General features: G+C 49.4%; 1 protein-coding gene across 7 annotated transcripts in view; it reads right to left on the bottom strand.

Moving 5' to 3' along the window:
* Positions 1-4,599: 4,599 nt before the first annotated feature.
* The window catches only part of LOC115129008 (LIM and senescent cell antigen-like-containing domain protein 1), a 109,761-nt gene continuing 90,867 nt past the window's right edge, over positions 4,600-23,493 (bottom strand). For 4 of the 7 annotated variants that reach the window (XM_065017972.1, XM_065017977.1, XM_065017969.1 and 1 more), the window contains exons 6-11: positions 17,486-17,636; positions 15,303-15,395; positions 14,944-14,992; positions 14,705-14,825; positions 14,125-14,298; positions 5,042-5,127 (exon numbers count right to left, since the gene is read on the bottom strand). In XM_065017972.1, the coding sequence (XP_064874044.1) occupies positions 14,169-14,298; positions 14,705-14,825; positions 14,944-14,992; positions 15,303-15,395; positions 17,486-17,636 (544 nt within the window). In that variant the 3' untranslated portion in view covers positions 5,042-5,127; positions 14,125-14,168. Of the gene's footprint in view, positions 5,128-14,124; positions 14,299-14,704; positions 14,826-14,943; positions 14,993-15,302; positions 15,396-17,485; positions 17,637-23,493 lie in introns of all 7 variants that reach the window. The other 3 variants (XM_065017953.1, XM_065017951.1, XM_065017959.1) reach the window with 3 other exon arrangements.

The following is a 23,493-nucleotide window of genomic DNA, read 5'->3' as shown; positions in this document are numbered from 1 at the left end:
AAGACAAAATAATGCATGACATGTAAAGCATGAAGAAAATTATTGGCAGATATTGTTTGATTCCATTACTATTATATAAAAGTGTATTAATGTTTATTCTGAGCATATTGATTGTGAAAAACACAAAAACGTCTGTCATCCAACAGTTGACAGTAAACAGTAAAAAACGCCCTTCAGTGACAACAGACCTTACATATTTATATTTATATGACAATTGTACATTCATATAAATATAAAGCCATGTACAATGTTGTGGACTGTCACGCCCTGACCTTAGAGAGCCGTTTTATTTCTCTATTTGGTTAGGTCAGGGTGTGATGTGGGGTGGGCATTCTATGTTTTGTTTTCTATGTTTCTTTATTTCTATGTTTTGGCCGGGTATGGTTCTCAATCAGGGACAGCTGTCTATCGTTGTCTCTGATTGGGAATCCTACTTAGGTAGCCCTTTCCCTCCTTCAGTGTGGGTGGTTAACTTTGTTAGAGGTATTCATAGCACTGTTAAGCTTCACGGTCGTTTTGTATTGTTGGCGACATTTCTAATAAAGAGGAATATGCTCACCACGCAGCACCTTGGTCTGCTTCTTACGATGCCCGTGACATGGATGCCCAAACATCTCTATATGAGATATGCATACACGTGTCACCTCATTCAGTATTATCTTTGGATAATATTTCAATACATCCTGAAAAATGTACACAATCCTCTTGTACGAATATGACTCTTGTTTCTATATGACCTGAACTGCTGGGATGGAGGCTACTTTCTCAATAAGCTTCCCAGCAGATCTGGGTCAAATAGTACTGTTCAAACATCCGATACTTCAAGTACTTGACATGCTCTTGATTTAGCTTACTGGTATACAGGGTGGGCAGAGTTTGCAAATTTGGCACAATTCCAATGGTTCCATTATAATAAGCAAGCCAAATCAAGCGATCTTCAAGTATTTGAAATAGATGTATATGTGTGTATATACATACATACATGCATACATACAGTGCGTTCGGAAAGTATTCAGACTTACGTGACAGACTTATTCTAAAATGGATTAAAAAAACTGTTTTCCTCATCAATCTACACACAATACCCCATTATGGAAAGCAATAACAGGTTTTTAGAAATGTTTGCACATTTATTACAACCCCCCCAGAAATAGCTTATTTAAATAAGTATTCAGACCCTTTGCTATGACACTCGAAATTGAGCTCAGGGCATCCTGTTTCCATCAATCATTCTTGAGATGTTTCTACAACTAAATTGGAGTCCACCTGTGGTAAATTAACTTGATTGGACATGATTTGGAAAGGCACACACCTGTCTATATATGTTCCCACAGTTGACAACGCACGTCAGAGCAAAAACCAAGGGATTGTGTCTAAGTACAGATCTGGGGAAGGGTACCAAAACATTTCTGCAGCATTGAAGGTCCCCAAGAACAGAGTGGCCTCCATCCTTCTTAAATTTAGACACCCTTTGCCTTGATGACAGCTTTGCACACTCTTGGCATTCTCTCAACCAGCTCCATGAGGTAGTCACCTGGAATGTACTTCAATTAATTAACAGGTATGCCTTGTTAAAAGTTCATTTGTGGAATTTATTTTCTTCTTAATGCATTAATGCATTTGAGCCAATCAGTTGGGTTTGTGACAAGGTATGGATGGTATACAGAAGACAGCCCTATTTGGTAAAATACCAAGTCCATATTATGGCAAGAACAGTTCAAATAAGTAAAGAGAAACAACAGTCCATCATTACTTTAAGACGTGAAGGTCAGTCAATTCGGAAAATTTCAAAAACCATCAAGCTCTATGATGAAACTAGCTCTCATGAGGACCGCCACAGGAAAGGAAGACCCAGAGTCACCTCTGCTGCTGGGGATAAGTTCATTAGAGTTACCAGCCTCAGAAATTGCAGCCCAAATAAAAGTTCAAGTAACAGACACATCTCAACATCAACTGTTCAGAGGAAACCGCATGAATCAGGCCTTCATGGTCGAATTGCTGCAAAGAATCCACTACTAAAGGACACCAATAATAAGAAGAGACTTGCTTGGGCCAAGAAACACGAGCAATGGACATTAGACTGATGGAAATATGTTCTTTGGTCTGATGAGTCCAAATTTGGGATTTTTGTTCCAACCGCCATTCTCTTTGTGCGACAGAGTAGGTGAACGGATGATCTCTGCATGTGTGGTTACCACCATGAAGCATGGAGGAGGAGGTGTGATGGTGCTTTGCTGGTGACACTGTCAGTGATTTATTTAGAATTTAAGGCATACTTAACCAGCATGGCTACCACAACATTCTGCAGCTTTACGCCATCCCATCTGTTTGCACTTAGTGGGACTATCATTTGTTTTTAACAGGACAATGACCCAACACACCTCCAGGCTATGTAAGGGCTATTTGACCAAGAAGGAGAGTGATGAGTGCTGCATCAGATGACCTGCTCTCCACAATCACCCGACCTCAAACCAATTGAGATGGTTTGGGATAAGTTGGACCGCAGAGTGAAGGAAAAGCAGCCAACAAGTGTTCAGCATAGGTGGGAACTCCTTCAAGACTGTTGGAAAGTCATTCCAGGGGAAGCTGGTTGAGAGAATGCCAAGAGTATGCAAAGCTGTCATCAAGGCAAAGGATGGCTACTTTGAAGAATATAAAATCTGAAATATATTTTCATTTGTTTAACACTTTTTTGGCTACTAGATGATTCCATATGTGTTATTTCATAGTTGTGATGTCTTCACTATTATTCTACAATGTGAAAAATAGTAAAAATAAAGGAAAATCCTTGAATGAAAGTTGTGGCCAAACTTTTGACTGGTACTGCATATATCTATATATATACAGTGCCTTGCGAAAGTTTCCGGCCCCCTTGAACTTTGCGACCTTTTGCCACATTTCAGGCTTCAAACATAAAGATATAAAACTGTATTTTTTTGTGAAGAATCAACAACAAGTGGGACACAATCATGAAGTGGAACAACATTTATTGGATATTTCAAACTTTTTTAACAAATGAAAAGCTGAAAAATTGGGTGTGCAAAATTATTCTGCCCCTTTACTTTCAGTGCAGCAAACTCTCTCCAGAAGTTCAGTGAGGATCTCTGAATGATCCAATGTTGACCTAAACGACTAATGATGATAAATACAATCCACCTGTGTGTAATCAAGTCTCCGTATAAATGCACCTGCACTGTGATAGTCTCAGAGGTCCGTTAAAAGCGCAGAGAGCATCATAAAGGAAAAGGAACACACCAGGCAGGTCCGAGATACTGTTGTGAAGAAGTTTAAAGCCAGATTTGGATACAAAAAGATTTCCCAAGCTTTAAACATCCCAAGGAGCACTGTGCAAGCGATAATATTGAAATGGAAGGAGTATCAGACCACTGCAAATCTACCAAGACCTGGCCGTCCCTCTAAACTTTCAGCTCATACAAGGAGAAGACTGATCAGAGATGCAGCCAAGAGGCCCATGATCACTCTGGATGAACTGCAGAGATCTACAGCTGAGGTGGGACACTCTGTCCATAGGACAACAATCAGTCGTATATTGCACAAATCTGGCCTTTATGGAAGAGTGGCAAGAAGAAAGCCATTTCTTAAAGATATCCATAAAAAGTGTCGTTTAAAGTTTGCCACAAGCCACCTGGGAGACACACCAAACATGTGGAAGAAGGTGCTCTGGTCAGATGAAACCAAAATTGAACTTTTGGCAACAATGCAAAACGTTATGTTTGGCGTAAAAGCAACACAGCTCATCACCCTGAACACACCATCCCCACTGTCAAACATGGTGGTGGCAGCATCATGGTTTGGGCCTGCTTTTCTTCAGCAGGGACAGGGAAGATGGTTAAAATTGATGGGAAGATGGATGAAGCCAAATACAGGACCATTCTGGAAGAAAACCTGATGGAGTCTGCAAAAGACCTGAGACTGGGATGGAGATTTGTCTTCCAACAAGACAATGATCCAAAACATAAAGCAAAATCTACAATGGAATGGTTCAAAAATAAACATATCCAGGTGTTAGAATGGCCAAGTCAAAGTCCAGACCTCGAGAATCTGTGGAAAGAACTGAAAACTGCTGTTCACAAATGCTCTCCATCCATCCAACCTCACTGAGCTCAAGCTGTTTTGCAAGGAGGAATGGGAAAAAATGTCAGTCTCTCGATGTGCAAAACTGATAGAGACATACCCCAATCGACTTACAGCTGTAATCGCAGCAAAAGGTGGCGCTACAAAGTATTAACTTAAGGGGGCTGAATAATTTTGCACGCACAATTTTTCTGTTTTTGATTTGTTAAAAAAGTTTGAAATATCCAATAATAGTCGTTCCACTTCATGATTGTGTCCCACTTGTTGTTGATTCTTCACAAAAAAATACAGTTTTATATCTTTATGTTTGAAGCCTGAAATGTGGCAAAAGGTCGCAAAGTTCAAGGGGGCCGAATACTTTCGCAAGGCACTGTATAATTATATTGGATCCAGTTCTGCTGCACAGTAATGTGATTATGTGTAGCATCAGTAACATAGCCCAGGTGTCTGTCTGTTTCTACTTGTAGGGCATGACATTGATGAAGTAGTTAGCTAAGGCAGAAACAACCTTATCAATACTCTTTATTCATCTGATAAAATACAAAATACCAGGACCATTGATGCATACTTAAATATACAAGTTGGGTTATGAAGGGACATTTTAAGATAAAAGAATGATGAAATATATGAGATAAGTTGATATCAAGGATATATATGAATATAATATGAATATGTATTCAGACAAAGGCACTGATTTGGGGATGACCCTTTCTTGTGTAGTCTCCCTCTCTGCTCATGGGTTGTCACTATTTAACCAGGCATGAAAGGACGGAAGGATATTTCAAATCTGATTTTCATCAACCTATGAGGGGTTGGGTAGAGTGGTTGTAATCCCTAAATTTACACCAAGAACAAAGGTCATGTGCTTGCTCAAACACTCTGATATCACTTTTGTCTGTTCTAGCATGTCTGTCTGTCTACTTCCGGCCCACGGTCTCTGCCAGCTTCTTGAGCCTCTTCTTGAGCTCCAGAGGAAACTTCTCGTAACACTTCTTACACACCGGCTTCATGTCAAACTCCACAAACTTGTTCCTGTAAGGAAGAGACAAAAATGCAATCTTTATGATCAGGGTTCTGATTTTATTTGTCTTTCATTTATCTATCTATTAATCACAAGTCTTAAATTCTAACACTACTTTCCCTTCTGCCCCCCCTCCTGCTCCCTCTCTTCCCCCCCTCCTGCTCCCTCTCTTCCCCCTCCTGCTCCCTCTCTTCCACTTCTGCCACCCTCCTGCTCCCTCTCTTCCCCTTCTGCCCCCTCCTTCTCCCTCTCTTCCCCTTCTGCCCCCCCTCCTTCTCCCTCTCTTCCCCTTCTGCCCCCTCCTTCTCCCTCTCTTCCCCTCCTGCTCCCTCTCTTTCCCTTCTCCCCCTCCTCCTGCTCCCTCTCTTCCCCTCCTGCTCCCTTTCTTTCCCTCTCTTCCCCTCCTGCTCCCTCTCTTCCCATTCTGCCCCCTCCTGCTCCCTCTCTTTTCCTTCTGCCCCCTTCTGCCCCCTCTTCCCCTCCTGCTCCCCTCTTCCCTTCTGCCCCCTCCTGCTCCCTCTCTTTCCCTTCTGCCCCCTCCTGCTCCCTCTCTCCCTCCTCCTCCTCCCTCTCTTCCCCTTCTGCCCCCCTCCTGCTCCCTCTCTTTCCCTCCTGCTACCTCTCTCCCCTCCTGCCCCCTCTCCTGCTCCCTCTCTTCCCCTTCTGCCCCCCTCCTGCTCCCTCTCTCCTCCTGCTCCCTCTCTTCCCCCTCCTGCTCCCTCTCTTTCCTTCTGCCCCCTCCTGCTCTCTCTCTCCCCTCCTCCTCCCTCTCTTGCCATTCTGCCCCCTCCTGCTCCCTCTCTTTCCCTCCTGCTCCCTCTCTCCCTCCTACTCCCTCCTGCTCCCTCTCGCCCCTCCTGCTCCCCTCTCTTCCCCTTCTGCCCCCTCCTGCTCCCTCTCTCCCCTTCTGCTCCCTCTCTTCCCCTTCTGCCCCCCTCCTGCTCCCTCTCTTTCCCTTCTGCCCCTCCTCCTGCTCCCTCTCTTTCCCCTCTGCCCCTCCTCCTGCTCCCTCTCTTTCCCCTCTGCCCCTCCTCCTGCTCCCTCTCTCCCTCCTGCTCCCCTTCTTTCCCTCCTGCTCCCTCTCTCCCCTCCTGCTCCCATTCTTTCCCTTCTGCCCCCTCCTGCTCCCACTCTCTCCTCTCCTGCTCCCTTTCTTTCCCTTCTGCCCGCCCTCCTGCTCCCTCTCTCCCCCTCCATTTCTTTCACTTCTGCCCCTCCTCCTGCTCCATCTCTCTACTCCTGCTCCCTTTCTTTCCCTCCTGCTCCCTCTCTCCCCTCCTGCTCCCTTTCTTTCCCTTCTGCCCGCCCTCCTGCTCCCTCTCTCCCCCTCCTGCTCCATTTCTTTCACTTCTGCCCCTCCTCCTGCTCCATCTCTCCCCTCCTGCTCCCTTTCTTTATCTTCTGCCCCCTCCTGCTCCCTCTCTTTCCCTTCTGCCCCCTCCTTCTCCCTCTCTTCCCCTCCTGCTCCCTCTCCTCCCCTTCTGCTCGCTCCTGCTCTCTCTCTTCCCCTTCTGTTCCCTCCCCAGCTCCCTCTCTCCCCTTCTGCTCCCAACTGCTCCCTCTCTTTCCCTTCTGCCCCCTTCTGCCCCCTCTTCCCCTCCTGCTCCCCTCTTCCCCTTCTGCCCCCTCCTGCTCCCTCTCTTTCCCTTCTGCCCCCTCCTGCTCCCTCTCTCCCTCCTCCTCCCTCTCTTCCCCTTCTGCCCCCTCCTGCTCCCTCTCTTTCCCTCCTGCTACCTCTCTCCCCTCCTGCCCCCTCTCCTGCTCCCTCTCTTCCCCTTCTGCCCCCTCCTGCTCCCTCTCCTCCTCCTGCTCCCTCTCTTCCCCTCCTGCTCCCTCTCTTTCCCTTCTGCCCCCTCCTGCTCTCTCTCTCCCTCCTCCTCCCTCTCTTGCCATTCTGCCCCCTCCTGCTCCCTCTCTTTCCCTCCTGCTCCCTCTCTCCTCCTGCTCCCTCCTGCCCCCTCTCCTGCTCCCTCTCTCCCCTCCTGCTCCTCTCTTCCCCTTCTGCCCCCTCCTGCTCCCTCTCTCCCCTTCTGCTCCCTCTCTTTCCCTTCTGCCCCTCCTCCTGCTCCCTCTCTTTCCCCTCTGCCCCTCCTCCTGCTCCCTCTCTTTCCCCTCTGCCCCTCCTCCTGCTCCCTCTCTCCCCTCCTGCTCCCCTTCTTTCCCTCCTGCTCCCTCTCTCCCCTCCTGCTCCCATTCTTTCCCTTCTGCCCCCCTCCTGCTCCCACTCTCTCCTCTCCTGCTCCCTTTCTTTCCCTTCTGCCCGCCCTCCTGCTCCCTCTCTCCCCCTCCATTTCTTTCACTTCTGCCCCTCCTCCTGCTCCATCTCTCTACTCCTGCTCCCTTTCTTTCCCTCCTGCTCCCTCTCTCCCCTCCTGCTCCCGTTCTTTCCCTTTTGCCCCTCCTCCTGCTCCCTCTCTTCCCCTCCTGCTCCCTTTCTCCCCTCCTGCTCCCTCTCTTTCCCTTCTGCCCCCTCCTGCTCCCTCTCTTCCCCTTCTGCCCACCCTCCTGCTCCCTCTCTTTCCCTTCTGCCCCCTCCTGCTCCCTCTCTTCCCCTTCTGCCCACCCCCTGCTCCCTCTCTTTCCCTTCTGCCCCCTGCTCCCTCTCTTCCCCTTCTGCCCCCCACCTGCTCCCTCTCTTTTTCCTCTCTGCCCTCCTCCTGCTCCCTCTGTCCCTTCTGCCCCCTCTACCTCCCTTTCTTTCCCCTCTGCCCCCTCTCTTCTTCCTCTCTTTCCCTTCTGCCCCTCCTCCTGCTCCCTCTCTTCCCCTCCTGCTCCCTCTCTTTCCCTCTGCCCCCCTCCTTCTCCCTCTCTTCCCCTCCTGCTCCCTCTCCTCCCCCTTCTGCTCGCTCCTGCTCTCTCTTTCCCCTTCTGTTCCTCCCCAGCTCCTCTCTCCCCTTCTGCTCCCCCCTGCTCCCTCTCTTTCCCTTCTGCCCCCTCTTCCCCCTCCTGCTCCCCCTGCTCTTCCCCTTCTGCCCCCCTCCTGCTCCTCTCTGTCCCTTCTGCCCCCCTCTACCTCCCTTTCTTTCCCCTCTGCCCCCTCTTGCTTCCTCTCTTTCCCTTCTGCCCCTCCTCCTGCTCCCTCTCTTCCCCTCCTGCTCCCTCTCTTTCCCCTCTGCCCCCTCCTTCTCCCTCTCTTCCCCTCCTGCTCCCTCTCCTCCCCTTCTGCTCGCTCCTGCTCTCTCTCTTCCCCTTCTGTTCCCTCCCCAGCTCCCTCTCTCCCCCTTCTGCTCCCAACTGCTCCCTCTCTTTCCCTTCTGCCCCCTCTTCCCTCCTGCTCCCCTCTTCCCCTCCTGCTCCCTCTCTTTCCCTTCTGCCCCCCCCTGCTCCCTCTCTCCCCTCCTCCTCCCTCTCTTCCCCTTCTGCCCCCTCCTGCTCCCTCTCTTTCCCTCCTGCTACCTCTCTCCCCTCCTGCCCCCTCTCCTGCTCCCTCTCTTCCCCTTCTGCCCCCTCCTGCTCCCTCTCTCCCCTCCTGCTCCCTCTCTTCCCCTCCTGCTCCCTCTCTTTCCCTTCTGCCCCCCTCCTGCTCTCTCTCTCCCCTCCTCCTCCCTCTCTTGCCATTCTGCCCCCTCCTGCTCCCTCTCTTTCCCTCCTGCTCCCTCTCTCCCCCCCTCCTGCTCCCTCCTGCCCCCTCTCCTGCTCCCTCTCTCCCTCCTGCTCCCTCTCTTCCCCTTCTGCCCCCTCCTGCTCCCTCTCTCCCCTTCTGCTCCCTCTCTTCCCCTTCTGCCCCCCTCCTGCTCCCTCTCTTTCCCTTCTGCCCCTCCTCCTGCTCCCTCTCTTTCCCCTCTGCCCCTCCTCCTGCTCCCTCTCTTTCCCCTCTGCCCCTCCTCCCTCTCTCCCCTCCTGCTCCCCTTCTTTCCCTCCTGCTCCCTCTCTCCCCTCCTGCTCCCTTTCTTTCCCTTCTGCCCGCCCTCCTGCTCCCTCTCTCCCCCTCCATTTCTTTCACTTCTGCCCCTCCTCCTGCTCCCTCTCTCCCCTCCTGCTCCCTCTCTCCCCTCCTGCTCCCGTTCTTTCCCTTTTGCCCCCTCCTGCTCCCTCTCTCCCCTCCTGCTCCCTTTCTTCCCCTTCTGCCCCCTCCTGCTCCCCCTCTTCCCCTTCTGCCCCCTCCTGCTCCCTCTCTTTCCCTTCTGCCCCCTCCTGCTCCCTCTCTTTCCCCTCTGCCCCTCCTCTCTTTCCCCTCTGCCCCCCACCTGCTCCCTCTCTTTCCTCTCTGCCCCTCCTCCTGCTCCCTCTGTCCCTTCTGCCCCCTCTACCTCCCTTTCTTTCCCTCTGCCCCCCCTGCTTCCTCTCTTTCCCCTCTGCCCCTCCTCCTGCTCCCTCTCTTCCCCTCCTGCTCCCTCTCTTTCCCTTCTGCCCCTCCGCCTGCTCCCTCTCTCCCCTCCTGCTCCCTTTCTTTCCCTTCTGCCCGCCCTCCTGCTCCCTCTCTCCCCCTCCTGCTCCATTTCTTTCACTTCTGCCCCTCCTCCTGCTCCCTTTCTCCCCTCCTGCTCCCTTTCTTTCCCTCTCTTCCCCTCCTGCTCCCCCTCTTCCCCTTCTGCCCCCCTCCTGCTCCCTCTCTTTCCTCTCTGCCCCTCCTCCTCCTGCTCCCTCTTTCCCTTCTGCCCCCCTTTCTTTCCCCTCTGCCCCCTCCTGCTTCCTCTCTTTCCCCTCTGCCCCTCCTCCTGCTCCCTCTCTTCCCCTCCTGCTCCCTCTCTTTCCCTTCTGCCCCTCCGCCTGCTCCCTCTCTCCCCTCCTGCTCCCTTTCTTTCCCTCCTGCTCCCTTTCTTTCCCTTCTGCCCCCACTGCTCCCTCTCTTCCCCTTCTGCCCCCCTCTTTCCCTTCTGCCCCTCCTCCTGCTCCATCTCTCTACTCCTGCTCCCTTTCTTTCCTCCTGCTCCCTCTCTTCCCCTCCTGCTCCCTTTCTCCCCTCCTGCTCCCTTTCTTTCCCTCTCTTCCCCTCCTGCTCCCCCTCTTCCCCTTCTGCCCCTCCTCCTGCTCCCTCTCTTCCCCTCCTGCTCCCTTTCTCCCCTCCTGCTCCCTCTCTTTCCCTCCTGCTCCCTCTCTTCCCCTTCTGCCCCCTCCTGCTCCCTCTCTTCCCCTCCTGCTCCCTCTCTCCCCTCCTGCTCCCTCCTGCTCCCTCTCTCCGCTCCTGCTCCCTCTCTTCCCCTCCTGCCCCCCCCACCTGCTCCCTCTCCTCTCCTCCCCTCCTGCTCTCTTTCTTTCCCTTCTGCCCCCTCCTGCTCCCTCTCTTTCCCCTCTGCCCCTCCCTCTCTTTCCCCCTGCCCCCCACCTGCTCCCTCTCTTTCCTCTCTGCCCCTCCTCCTCTTGCTCCCTCTTTCCCTTCTGCCCCTCCTCTCTTTCCCCTCTGCCCCCCCACCTGCTCCCTCTCTTTCCTCTCTGCCCCTCCTCCTGCTCCCTCATTCCCTTCTGCCCCCTCTACCTCCCTTTCTTTCCTCTCTGCCCCTCCTCCTCTTGCTCCCTCTTTCCCTTCTGCTCCCCCTTCTCCTCCCCTCTCCCCCTTCTGCTCCCTCTCTTCCCCTTCTGCTCCCTCTCTTCCCCTTCTTCTCCCTCTCTCCCCCTTCTGATCTCTCCTGCTCCCTCTCTCCCCTTCTGCTCCCCCTTCTCCTCTCTCTCCCCTCTCCCCCTTCTGCTCCCTCTCTTCCCCTTCTGCTCCCTCTCTTCCCCTTCTTCTCCCTCTCTCCCCCTTCTGATCTCTCCTGCTCCCTCTCTCCCCTTCTGCTCCCCCTTCTCCTCCCCTCTCCCCCTTCTGCTCCCTCTCTTCCCCTTCTGCTCCCTCTCTTCCCCTTCTGCTCCCTCTCTCCCCCTTCTGATCTCTCCTGCTCCCTCTCTTCCCCTTCTGCTCCCTCTCTCCCCCTTCTGATCTCTCCTGCTCCCTCTCTTCCCCTCCTGCTCCCTCTCCTCCCCTTCTGCTCGCTCCTGCTCTCTCTCTCTTCCCCTTCTGTTCCCTTCCCAGCTCCCTCTCTCCTCTTCTGCTCCCTCTCTTCCCCTCCTGCTCCCTCTCTTCCCCTTCTGCCCCCTCCTGCTCCCTCTCTTTCCCTTCTGCCCCTCCTCCTGCTCCCTCTCTTCCCCTCCTGCTCCCTTTCTCCCCTCCTGCTCCCTTTCTTTCCCTCTCTTTCCCTCCTGCTCCCCCTCTTCCCCTCCTGCTCCCTCTCTTTCCCTCCTGCTCCCTCTCTTCCCCTTCTGCCCCCTCCTGTTCCCTCTCTTCCCCCTCCTGCTCCCTCTCTCCCCTCCTGCTCCCTCTCTTCCCCCTCCTGCTCCCTCTCTCCGCTCCTGCTCCCTCTCTTCCCCTTCTGCCCCCTCCTGCTCCCTCTCTCCTCCTGCCCCCCACCTGCTCCCTCTCCTCTCCTCCCCTCCTGCTCTCTTTCTTTCCCTTCTGCCCCCTCCTGCTCCCTCTCTTTCCCCTCTGCCCCTCCTCTCTTTCCCCTCTGCCCCCCACCTGCTCCCTCTCTTTCCTCTCTGCCCCTCCTCCTCTTGCTCCCTCTTTCCCTTCTGCCCCTCCTCTCTTTCCCCACCTGCTCCCTCTCTTTCCTCTCTGCCCCTCCGCCTGCTCCCTCATTCCCTTCTGCCCCCTCTCTACCTCCCTTTCTTTCCTCTCTGCCCCTCCTCCTCTTGCTCCCTCTTTCCCTTCTGCTCCCCCTTCTCCTCCCCCTCTCCCCCTTCTGCTCCCTCTCTTCCCCTTCTGCTCCCTCTCTTCCCCTTCTTCTCCCTCTCTCCCCCTTCTGATCTCTCCTGCTCCCTCTCTCCCCCTTCTGCTCCCCCTTCTCCTCCCCCTCTCCCCCTTCTGCTCCCTCTCTTCCCCTTCTGCTCCCTCTCTTCCCCTTCTGCTCCCTCTCTCCCCCCTTCTGATCTCTCCTGCTCCCTCTCTTCCCCTTCTGCTCCCTCTCTTCCCCTTCTGCTCCCTCTCTCCCCCTTCTGATCTCTCCTGCTCCCTCTCTTCTTCCTCCTGCTCCCTCTCCTCCCCTTCTGCTCGCTCCTGCTCTCTCTCTCTTCCCCTTCTGTTCCCTTCCCAGCTCCCTCTCTCCTCTTCTGCTCCCTCTCTTCCTCCTGCTCCCTCTCTTCCCCTTCTGCCCCCTCCTGCTCCCTCTCTTTCCCTTCTGCCCCTCCTCCTGCTCCCTCTCTTCCCTCCTGCTCCCTTTCTCCCCTCCTGCTCCCTTTCTTTCCCTCTCTTCCCCTCCTGCTCCCCCTCTTGCTCCCTCTCTTTCCCTCCTGCTCCCTCTCTTCCCCTTCTGCCCCCTCCTGCTCCCTCTCTTCCCCCTCCTGCTCCCTCTCTCCCTCCTGCTCCCTCTCTTCCCCCTCCTGCTCCCTCTCTCCGCTCCTGCTCCCTCTCTTCCCCTTCTGCCCCCTCCTGCTCCCTCTCTCCCCTCCTGCCCCCCCACCTGCTCCCTCTCCTCTCCTCCCCTCCTGCTCTCTTTCTTTCCCTTCTGCCCCCTCCTGCTCCCTCTCTTTCCCCTCTGCCCCTCCTCTCTTTCCCCTCTGCCCCCCACCTGCTCCCTCTCTTTCCTCTCTGCCCCTCCTCCTCTTGCTCCCTCTTTCCCTTCTGCCCCTCCTCTCTTTCCCCACCTGCTCCCTCTCTTTCCTCTCTGCCCCTCCGCCTGCTCCCTCATTCCCTTCTGCCCCCTCTACCTCCCTTTCTTTCCTCTCTGCCCCTCCTCCTCTTGCTCCCTCTTTCCCTTCTGCTCCCCCTTCTCCTCCCCCTCTCCCCCTTCTGCTCCCTCTCTTCCCCTTCTGCTCCCTCTCTTCCCCTTCTTCTCCCTCTCTCCCCCTTCTGATCTCTCCTGCTCCCTCTCTTCCCCTTCTGCTCCCCCTTCTCCTCCCCCTCTCCCCTTCTGCTCCCTCTCTTCCCCTTCTGCTCCCCCCTCTTCCCCTTCTTCTCCCTCTCTCCCCCTTCTGATCTCTCCTGCTCCCTCTCTTCCCCTTCTGCTCCCTCTCTTCCCCTTCTGCTCCCTCTCTCCCCTTCTGATCTGTCCTGCTCCCTCTCTTCCCCTTCTGCTCCCTCTCTCCCCTTTCTTCTCCCTCTCTTCCCCCTTCTGCTCCCTCTCTCTCCCCCTTCTGATCTGTCCTGCTCCCTCTCTTCCCCTTCTGATCTCTCCTGCTCCCTCTCTTCCCCTTCTGATCTCTCCTGCTCCCTCTCTTCCCCTTCTGCTCTCTCCTGCTTCCTCTCTTCCCCTTCTGATCTCTCCTGCTCCCTCTCTTCCCCTTCTGCTCTCTCCTGCTCCCTCTCTTCCCCTTCTGCTCTCTCCTGCTCCCTCTCTTCCCCTTCTGATCTCTCCTGCTCCCTCTCTTCCCCTTCTGCTCTCTCCTGCTCCCTCTCTTCCCCTTCTGCTCCCTCTCTCCCCCTTCTGATCTCTCCTGATCCCTCTCTTCCCCTTCTGCTCCCTCTCTCCCCCTTCTGCTCCCTCTCTCAGACATCCAGTCCAGCCAGTATACAGAGACAGGAAACGATTGGTGTTTTACCCATAAACAAACCAGGATCTGGTGAACAAATCCTTCTTTGTACACTCTGACAAAATACACACTACCGTACTGTACATGCCTCTAGCCTCAACCATCTGATCAGAGAGAAAAGGACTTCCAGTCAGATTATTGCAGCATTATTAAAACGCTGAATTATTATGTTAATCCCCTAAGTGTGTCTGGTTGAGGAATGGCCATATGGAGTAACCATTTCCTGCGGAGATCCTAAATATGGTCAATATTGGTGGGAAACACCGGCACTGATGCTTAGGCCAAATAGCTTAGGCCAAATATCTATCTGTACTGGTTATTAATCATTATTTATGATCTGTGTCTAATCTCTACTCCCGTTGATTTACTCTATAACTGATATAGTACAGTGATGTTGAATGTGATGTAATAAAAAATGCATGGTTCATAGTTTATGTTTAACAGATATTTGATCTCTGTGTCTAAAACCCTTTTTTAACTGACTTGACAGGGTGGACGGATGAAAGATAGATAGATAGTAAAAGCACAACACAAGAAAAAGAGAAGGAAAGGAGATGAAAACTAACCAATGAATGGAAAGTGGAAGTGAGGAAAAAGGAAGGAGAGAGGTTTATAGACACATGGGCACTTTCTTCTTCTTTTCTTTTTCTCGTTTGGCAAGACGTCGCTTCATGTCATCTGGCAGGCGCTCGTAGCAGTGCTTACACACAGGCTTCAGATCCACGTCTACAAACTTATTCCTGGTAGGACCAGGAGGGAGGAGGAAGTGAGGAGGAAAGAGGAGATTGTAGGATATGGACAGACAAACAGGGACAAGTGAAAGAGGAGGAAGTGAGGAAGAAAGAGGAGATGGGAGGATATGGACAGACAAACAGGGACAAGTGAAAGAGAGGGACAGAGATAAAGGAATGACACAGATGGAAAAGCTGGGAAATAGATCAGGTCGTCACAGGTACAGTGGAACAGGTAGAGCAGTAGAGACATAGAGCCAAAAGAGGACAGAGACAGAGATATTGCTTCAAGTGGGCACAGAGCAGAAAGAAAGGTTTTATTGAATTGAAATCTATAGTCCCAAAGATAGTCTAACCTCATTCCAATGTGTCAGCACACAGGATGGTGTTGCTGTGTTAACTCAGTCAGACTTACTTGAGGGTGAGCTTGGTGTTGCAGGTGGAACAGGCAAAGCAGTTGACACACCATGCCTTGTTCAGGGCTGATACCACTGGAACACACAACACAAACACGTCGATTACATTAGCCTGGGTACCTGGCAAGACAATGACAACACGGCGAAAGCTGAGACCGTAGTAGTTTATAAAACGAATATGACATATTCCATTCAATATTTGTTTGACTGTATATGATATTAGGTGCTAATATCTTACCATCACCCTCAATGACACGGTTGCAGTGGTAGCAGACATCTCCAAAGAGCTGTAGGAGAGGAGAGAGTCAATAGCCAGGGACACAATTCACATATTACAATGTCTTTACTCTTTACTGTATTCTTCAAGAGCCATGCAATTCACTTCACAGTCTTCATTTGTTGCATTGCTACATTTGTACTTCTACCACTAGATGTTCCCATAAAACTAGCCAAGACTGGAGGTCACATTCAAATTATATACAGCAAGATGCAATCACTCAAAGGCTTGCTTAAAGATAAATAAAATACAGTGTCTGGATTGGATTGAGTTACTATGTAGAGACCTTGGGCTGTGTGTGCAGCCTTCTCCTACATTACCTGGTTGTAGTGAGTCTCACAGTAGGCCAGTCCTTTGCGTTCGTAGTGGCGATGGCCCAGGAAGGGCTTCTCACACTTAGCACACACAAAATGCTGCAAACACACACAACATGGCCCCACACAACAGGTTAGTACAGACAGACCAGCACAGGTCAGTTTAATCCATATCAGTCTAGTTTAGTTCAGACCTATTAGGAGTCAGTCCCGTCCCGTCTGAGATTAGTGGGTTCAGAGGGCAGCAGCAGGGCAGGAGCGCCCCCTGTGGAGGCACTCACCTCTACAGACAGACAGACACAGGAGGAGCCTTGTTTGTCTGGGAGGTCCACCCGGGGGCAGAATGCAGCACAGACCAGACAGAGAGCAGGACAGAATGCAGACAGGAAGGGTCTCCCATCAGTCACTCTAACTAACCCCTCACCATGTTAAAGTGTTTTTCACAGTAGGTGTGGTCCCCACGCTCGTAATACGGGGAGCCATGAAACGGGCGCTCACACAGAGCACATACATGGTGCTACAGGAGGGGGGAAGAGGAGAAAAGTAGAGGGGAAAGGCAGCAGATATATGAACAGAGGAATGTCAGAGGGAAAGAAAGAGGAAGGATATGCTCCATTCTGAGTCCAAACACGACCACAGAGATATGAACAGAGGAATGTCAGGGAAAGAATGAGGAAGGATATGCTCCATTCTGAGTCCAAACACGACCACAGAGATATGAACAGAGGATATGAATGTCAGGGAAAGAAAGAGGAAGGATATGCTCCATTCTGAGTCCAAACACGACCACAGAGATATGAACAGAGGAATGTCAGGGAAAGAAAGAGGAAGGATATGCTCCATTCTGAGTCCAAACACGACCACAGAGATATGAACAGAGGAATGTCAGGGAAAGAAAGAGGAAGGATATGCTCCATTCTGAGTCCAAACACGACCACAGAGATATGAACAGAGGAATGTCAGGGAAAGAAAGAGGAAGGATATGCTCCATTATGAGTCCAAACACGACCACAGAGATATGAACAGAGGAATGTCAGGGAAAGAAAGAGGAAGGATATGCTCCATTCTGAGTCCAAACACGACCACAGAGATATGAACAGAGGAATGTCAGGGAAAGAAAGAGGAAGGATATGCTCCATTCTGAGTCCAAACACGACCACAGAGATATGAACAGAGGAATGTCAGGGAAAGAAAGAGGAAGGATATGCTCCATTCTGAGTCCAAACACGACCACAGAGATATGAACAGAGGAATGTCAGGGAAAGAAAGAGGAAGGATATGCTCCATTCTGAGTCCAAACACGACCACAGAGATATGAACAGAGGAATGTCAGGGAAAGAAAGAGGAAGGATATGCTCCATTCTGAGTCCAAACACGGCCACAGAGATATGAACAGAGGAATGTCAGGGAAAGAAAGAGGAAGGATATGCTCCATTCTGAGTCCAAACACACACGACCACAGAGATATGAACAGAGGAATGTCAGGGAAAGAAAGAGGAAGGATATGCTCCATTCTGAGTCCAAACACGACCACAGAGATATGAACAGAGGAATGTCAGAGGGAAAGAAAGAGGAAGGATATGCTCCATTCTGAGTCCAAACACGACCACAGAGATATGAACAGAGGAATGTCAGGGAAAGAAAGAGGAAGGATATGCTCCATTCTGAGTCCAAACACGACCACAGAGATATGAACAGAGGAATGTCAGGGAAAGAAAGAGGAAGGATATGCTCCATTCTGAGTCCAAACACGACCACAGAGATATGAACAGAGGAATGTCAGAGGGAAAGAAAGAGAAAGGATATGCTCCATTCTGAGTCCACACACGACCACAGAGATATGAAAGCAGGGTAGAAACAGAACCACATACAAACTGCCTTGAATACATTTCTACTGTGATGTTCTCAGGAATCACAGAACTAACTCTAACAATGGGAATTACAAACCACCTGTTGTATAATAGGAAATAATAGTTGTTCAGTGACAAAGACAGACAAAGCAGTACATACCAAAGATCATAATATAATAATAATATGGCTACAAAATACCATAAACATACACAATACATTATCTGAATGTTCCATAACATTGCAACCTCCTGAACAGGTCCATATTGTAAGAGTGATGTCATCATTTAATTTGATTTTTTATTTTTTTTTTATTTAAAATTTAAACTTTATTTAACTACCTCGACATGCCACTGCTTGCCCATGGCATTGACCACGCGGCCCTCGATGGGTCTCCTGCAGGCTCCACATATGGGAACGCCCATCTTGTCATGGCAGGGCAGGCAGTACAGCTCTCCCTTCAGCTCCCTGGCATCAGCCGTCAGTTCCTTACTAGGGGGGGAGAGGAGGGACAAACCTTATGAGCATCAACAACAGCTATTGGGGTGCTGGTTATTGTGTTCTGAATTCACAACACAAACCAAGTGGCGGTGTTGCATAGAGGAATTAGTCGTCTACAGACTTCCTGAATTTTCACCATCACAACTTCTACCTCAAGGAAAAGCTGACAACTGTAGGTTTGTTTAAGGACAGGCAGTCTTACGGGAAAGGTTTGGTTAGGTTGGAGGCTCTCAACTGCTTTTAACTGTCAACTAAAAGAGCTACTGCGATAATCATTCTTCTATCATCAGTCCCTCTCTTCCTCCTCCTCCCTCTCAACTCTCCTTTGGCTGACTTGTACATGGGTAAACTCTACTAAACCCAACCTTGAGAAGTCCTATCCTGCTACAGAAAACATTCCCTGCCTATAGCAGCTTTGTGGAGAGACCATATCCACATGTACATACTACCTCAATCAGCCTGACTAACCGATGTCTGTATGTAGCCTCACTACTGTATATAGCCTGTCTTTTTACTGTTGTTTTTATTTATTTACTTACCTATTGTTCACCTAATACCTTTTTTGCACTGTTGGTTAGTAAGTAAGCATTTCACTGAACGCAATTTCACCTGTTGTATTCAGCGCACGTGACAAAAACTTTGATTTGATTTGATTGTATTTCAGAATTTCAGTGTCTACCACTGGCAGGCTATAGTATATGAGAAGGGCTTACCAAGAAAAACTGTCAAAGAAAGAACTTGGAGCACTGAACAAAAAAAGCAGAGATGTATTTATTTCAGCTCACTAATCCATTGTACAGGATGCAAACAAGTGACTGATGTTTTGAGATCAAGCTGACATCACCTCAGAGCGACCTGACTATTGCACTTAACTCCAATTTATAGCCTAGTTGCCCATTGAGACACAACAATGTAAGAAAATAATAATGATGATATGTTCCAAGCTAAATGGCAAATTATAACACAATAATACTAATAATAACAGAAATAGTGTGTGTCGTTAATCAATATGCCAGTTCAATATAGATCATATTTGGGTGTCTGTGAATCCAGAGTCACAGAGACCCCCAAAAAATCAAGGCAACAACATTATAGAAACGATGACAAAAATCATCTTAGACCCTTAGGATCCACAGTGTCTGAGAACTGCCAGAATGTCTCTGTTTTAGTTTACGTACAATGTCACCTCCTCTTGGTGAAATGTGGTTGTGTTTATGGCTAAAAAGAGCAGGAAGATGAGCCATGGTTGGCTTCTACGCAGTGGTGCGCAATAGCATAGTCCGTGTTTTTATTAGGAATATCAGCCGTGTTGAGAATGGCAATGCAGTGTTTAGAAACTAGAATGCATCTGATATTTCTGATATGAGAGAACAAACGACTGTCAAAAAGAGCCCTCTGTTCTCACATACAGTTGGCTGACAGAACATGATTTTGCTAAACTGCCCCGCAATACTCCTAAACAAGGCAGCTAATCTCAGTAATGATGAACAAAACACTTTAAAGGAACTGAAAGACAATCCAGATATTGTGATAGAAATAGCTGAGAAGGGAGGGTCTATTGTGGTATTAAGCAGGGAACAATACAAGAGTGAGGTCTATGCTCAACTCTGACACGAAGTTTACATTTACGTCATTTAGCAGACTCTCTGATTCAGAGCCACTTTCGATAGTGAGTGCATACATTTTCATTTGTTTTGTTATGTCCCTCTCCGTTGCAACCCCACAGACATTATAAAAAAGGATATAGTTGAATTGATAACGCTCTTTCAGAGGATTTGATAATAGAGGACTTTCTCATTACGCTGTACCCAGCCTGTCTAGTTCATTATGGCTTATCGAAAACACATAAATGTATGGGGGGAAAAACTCCTCAGGTAACATCTTGGTTACACTTGACGTTAGCTTAATTAGCCTACTCCTGTATTACAGAAGTAAATAAAATCATTCAAATTAGGCTACTAAAGCATGATTTGGCCACAGAGGATCAAGAGCATTGCCTGCAGTCGGAAGGACTGCAAATAGGTCCACATGATTGTTAGGTTGCGACTGGAAGTAGTAGCCTACAGGCCCAGCCAGGCATATCGCAATATCTCTAAATACAATCGCAGCAAATCATTGTTTGGAAAGCAAATTGTTATTGCTGTAAAGATATGTACATTATGACAACACGACCAATACTAACGTTCTTTTACCACCTCAGAACAGGTTAGGAATACAAAATACTAAGCTGCATTAATTGTAACACAAATGTCATATACAGTTGAAGTCCGAAGTTTACATACACCTTAACCAAATACATTTCACCTCCGTTTTTCACAATTCCTGAAATCTAATCCTAGTAAAAATTCCCTCTCTTAGGTCAGTTAGGATCATCACTTTATTTTAAAGAATGTGAAATATCAGAATAATAGTAGCGAGAATGATTTATTTAAACTTTTATTTTATTCATCACATTCCCAGTGGGTCAAAAGTTTACATACACTCAATTAGTATTTGGTAGCATTACCTTTAAATTGTTCAACTTGGGTCAAACGTTTCAGGTAGCCTTCCACATGCTCCCCACAATAAGTTGGGTGAATTTTGGCCCATTCCTCCTGACAGTGCTGGTGTAACTGAGTCAGGTTTGTAGGCCTCCTTGCCCGCACACACTCTTTCAGTTCTGTCCACAAATGTTCTATAGGATTGAGGTCAGAGCTTTGTGATGGCCACTCCAATACCTTGACTTTGTTGTCCTTAAGCCATTTTGCCACAACTTTGGAAGTATGCTTGGGTTCATTGTCCATTTGGAAGACTAATTTGTGACCAAGCTGTAACTTCCTGACTGAGGTCTTGAGATGTTGCTTCAATATATCCACATCATTTTCCTTCCTCATGACACCATTTATTTTGTGAAGTGCAACCAGGCCCTCCTGCAGCAAAGCACCCCCATAACATGATGCTGCCACCCCCGTGCTTCACGGTTGGGATGGTGTTCTTCGGCTTGCAAGCCTCCCCCTTTTTCCTCCAAACATAACGATGGTCATTATGGCCAAACAGTTCTATTTTTGTTTCATTCAGACCAAAGGACATTTCTCCAAAAAGTACAATCTTTGTCCCCATGTGCAGTTGCAAACCATAGTCTGGCTTTCTTACGGTGGTTTTGGTGCAGTGGCTTCTTACTTGCTGAGCGGCCTTTCAGGTTATGTCGATATAGGACTAATTTTACTGTGGATATAAATACTTTTGTACCGGTTTCCTCCAGCATCTTCACATGGTCCTTTGCTGTTGTTCTGGGATTGATTTGCACTTTTTGCACCAAAGTACGTTCATCTCTAGGAGACAGACCGCGTCGCCTTCCTGAGCGGTATGACAGCTGCATGGTCCCATGGTGTTATACTTGTGTACTATTGTTTGTACAGATGAACGTGGTGCATTCAGGCGTTTGGAAATCGCTCCCAAGGATGAACCAGACTTGTGGAGGTCTACAATTGTTTTTCTGAGGTCTTGGCAGATTTCTTTTGATTTCCCCATGATGTCAGGCAAAGAGGCACGGAGTTTGATGGTAGGCCTTGAAATACATCTACAGGTACACCCTCAATTGACTCAAGTGATGTCAATTAGCCTATCAGAAGCTTCTAAAGCCATGACATAATTTTCTGGAATTTTCCAAGCTGTTTAAAGGCACAGTCAACTTAGTGTATGTAAACTTCTGACCCACTGAAATTGTGACACAGTGAATTATAAGTGAAATAATCTGTCTGTAAACAATTGTTGGAAAAATTACTTGTGTCATGCACAAAGTAGATGTCCTAACCGTCTTGCCAAACTATAGTTTGCTAACAAGAAATTTGTGGAGTGGTTGAAAAACGAGTTTTAATGACTCCAACCTAAATGTATGTAAACTCCCGACTTCACTGTACCTGCTGAAATGCATCTGCGGTACAGAGTAGCAGCAGTGTAAAAGGGGGACAATGCAAATAGTCTGGGTGGCTATTTGATCAGATGTTCAGTAGTCTTATGGCTTGGGGGTAGAAGCTATTTCGAAGCCTCTTGGACCTAGACTTGGCGCTCCGGTACCGCTTGCCATGCGGTAGCAGAGAGAACAGTCTATGACTAGGGTGGCTGGAGTCTTTGACAATTTTTAGGGTCTTCGTCTGACACCGCCTGGTGTAGATGGCTGGCAGCTTTGCCCCAGTGATGTACTGGGGTGTACGCACTACCCTTTGCAGTGCCTTGCAGTCGGTGGCCTAGCAGTTGCCACACCAGGCAGTGATGCAACCAGGATGCTCTCGATGGTGCAGCTGTAGAACCTTTTGAGGATCTGAGGACCCTCAGACAAATCTTTTCAGTCTCCTGAAGGGGGAATAGGTTTTGTCATGCCATCTTCACGACTGTCTTGGTGTGCTTGGACCATGTTAGTTTGTTGGTGATGTGGACACCAAGGAACTTATAGCTCTCAACCTGCTCCACTACAGCCTCGTCGATGAGAATGGGGGCGTGCTTGGTCCTCTTTTTCCTGTAGTCCACAATCATCTCCTTTGTTTTGATCACGTTGAGGGAGAGGTTGTTGTCCTGGCACCACACGGCCAGGTCTCTGACCTCCTCCATATAGGCTGTTTCGTCATTGTCGGTGATCAGGCCTACCACTGTTGTGTCATCGGCAAACTTGATGATGGTGTTGGAGTGGAGCCTGGCCATGCAGTCATGAGTGAACAGGGAGTACAGGGGGGGACTGAGTACGCACTCCTGAGGGGCCCCTGTGTTGAGGATCAGCGTGGTGAAGGTGTTGTTACCTACCCTTACCACCTGGGGCGGCCCGTCAGGAAGTCCAGGATCCAGTTGCAGAGGGAGGTGTTCAGTCCCAGGATCCTTAGCTTATTGATGAGCTTTGAGGGCACTATGGTGTTGAACGCTGAGCTGTAGTTAATGAATAGCATTCTCACATAGGTGTTCCTTTTGTCTAGGTGGGAAAGGGTAGTGTGGAGTGCAATGGAGAGTGCATCTTCTGTGGATCTGTTAGGGCGGTATGCAAATTGGAGTGGGTCTAGGGTTTCTGGGATAATGGTGTTGATGTGAGCCATGACCCGTCTTTCAAAGCACTTCAAATCAAATCAAATCAATTCATGGCTACAGACGTGAATGCTACGGGTCGGTAGTCATTTAGGTAGGTTACCTTAGTGTTCTTTGAACACAGGCACTATGGTTGTCTGCTTAAAGCATGTTGGTATTACAGACTCTGACAGGGAGAAGTTGAAAATGTCAGTGAAGACACTTGCCAGTTGGTAAGCACATGCTCGCAGTACAAGTCCTTGTAATCCGTCTGGCCCTGTGGTCTTGTAATAATAATAATACTATTATTAGTATTATTTTGTGTTATAATTTGCCATTTACCTTGAAACATATCATCATTATTATTTTCTTACCTTGTTGTGTCTCAATGGGCAACTAGGCTATAAATTGGAGCTAAGTGCAATGGTCAGGTCACTCAGAGGAAGACGTCAGCTTGCCGTAGAAATGTCAGTCAGGTGTTCCATCCTCATCAATGGACTAAGGTGAGCAAAAACATATCAATCTCTGCTTTTTTTGTTGAGTGCTTCAACTCCTTTCTACCACAAATGAGTATTTTTGGATGTTTTTCTTCTCATGATGTTTGTCATTGTTGTTGAGCACCCCTCCTTTCCTTTGTTTACTGAAGCGAAGGCCCACCTGAACTGTAGGCTGCAGTACATGTATAGGTTGCATACAGGTTGTGTAGAAGTAGAGTAAAGATTTGGCAGTGGTTGTATTCATACCACTAGGTTTATGTAGAGGGTGTGTGAAGTTTGTGTGGTGATTTAGCAGTGTTTGGGTTTAGGTTGAATGTAGGTTG

Source organism: Oncorhynchus nerka, linkage group LG1 (genome assembly GCF_034236695.1).
Source record: "Oncorhynchus nerka isolate Pitt River linkage group LG1, Oner_Uvic_2.0, whole genome shotgun sequence".
NCBI classification, from domain to species: Eukaryota; Metazoa; Chordata; class Actinopteri; order Salmoniformes; family Salmonidae; genus Oncorhynchus; species Oncorhynchus nerka.
Note: the sequence above shows the minus strand (reverse complement) of the source record. Positions and strands in the feature narration are given on the sequence as shown.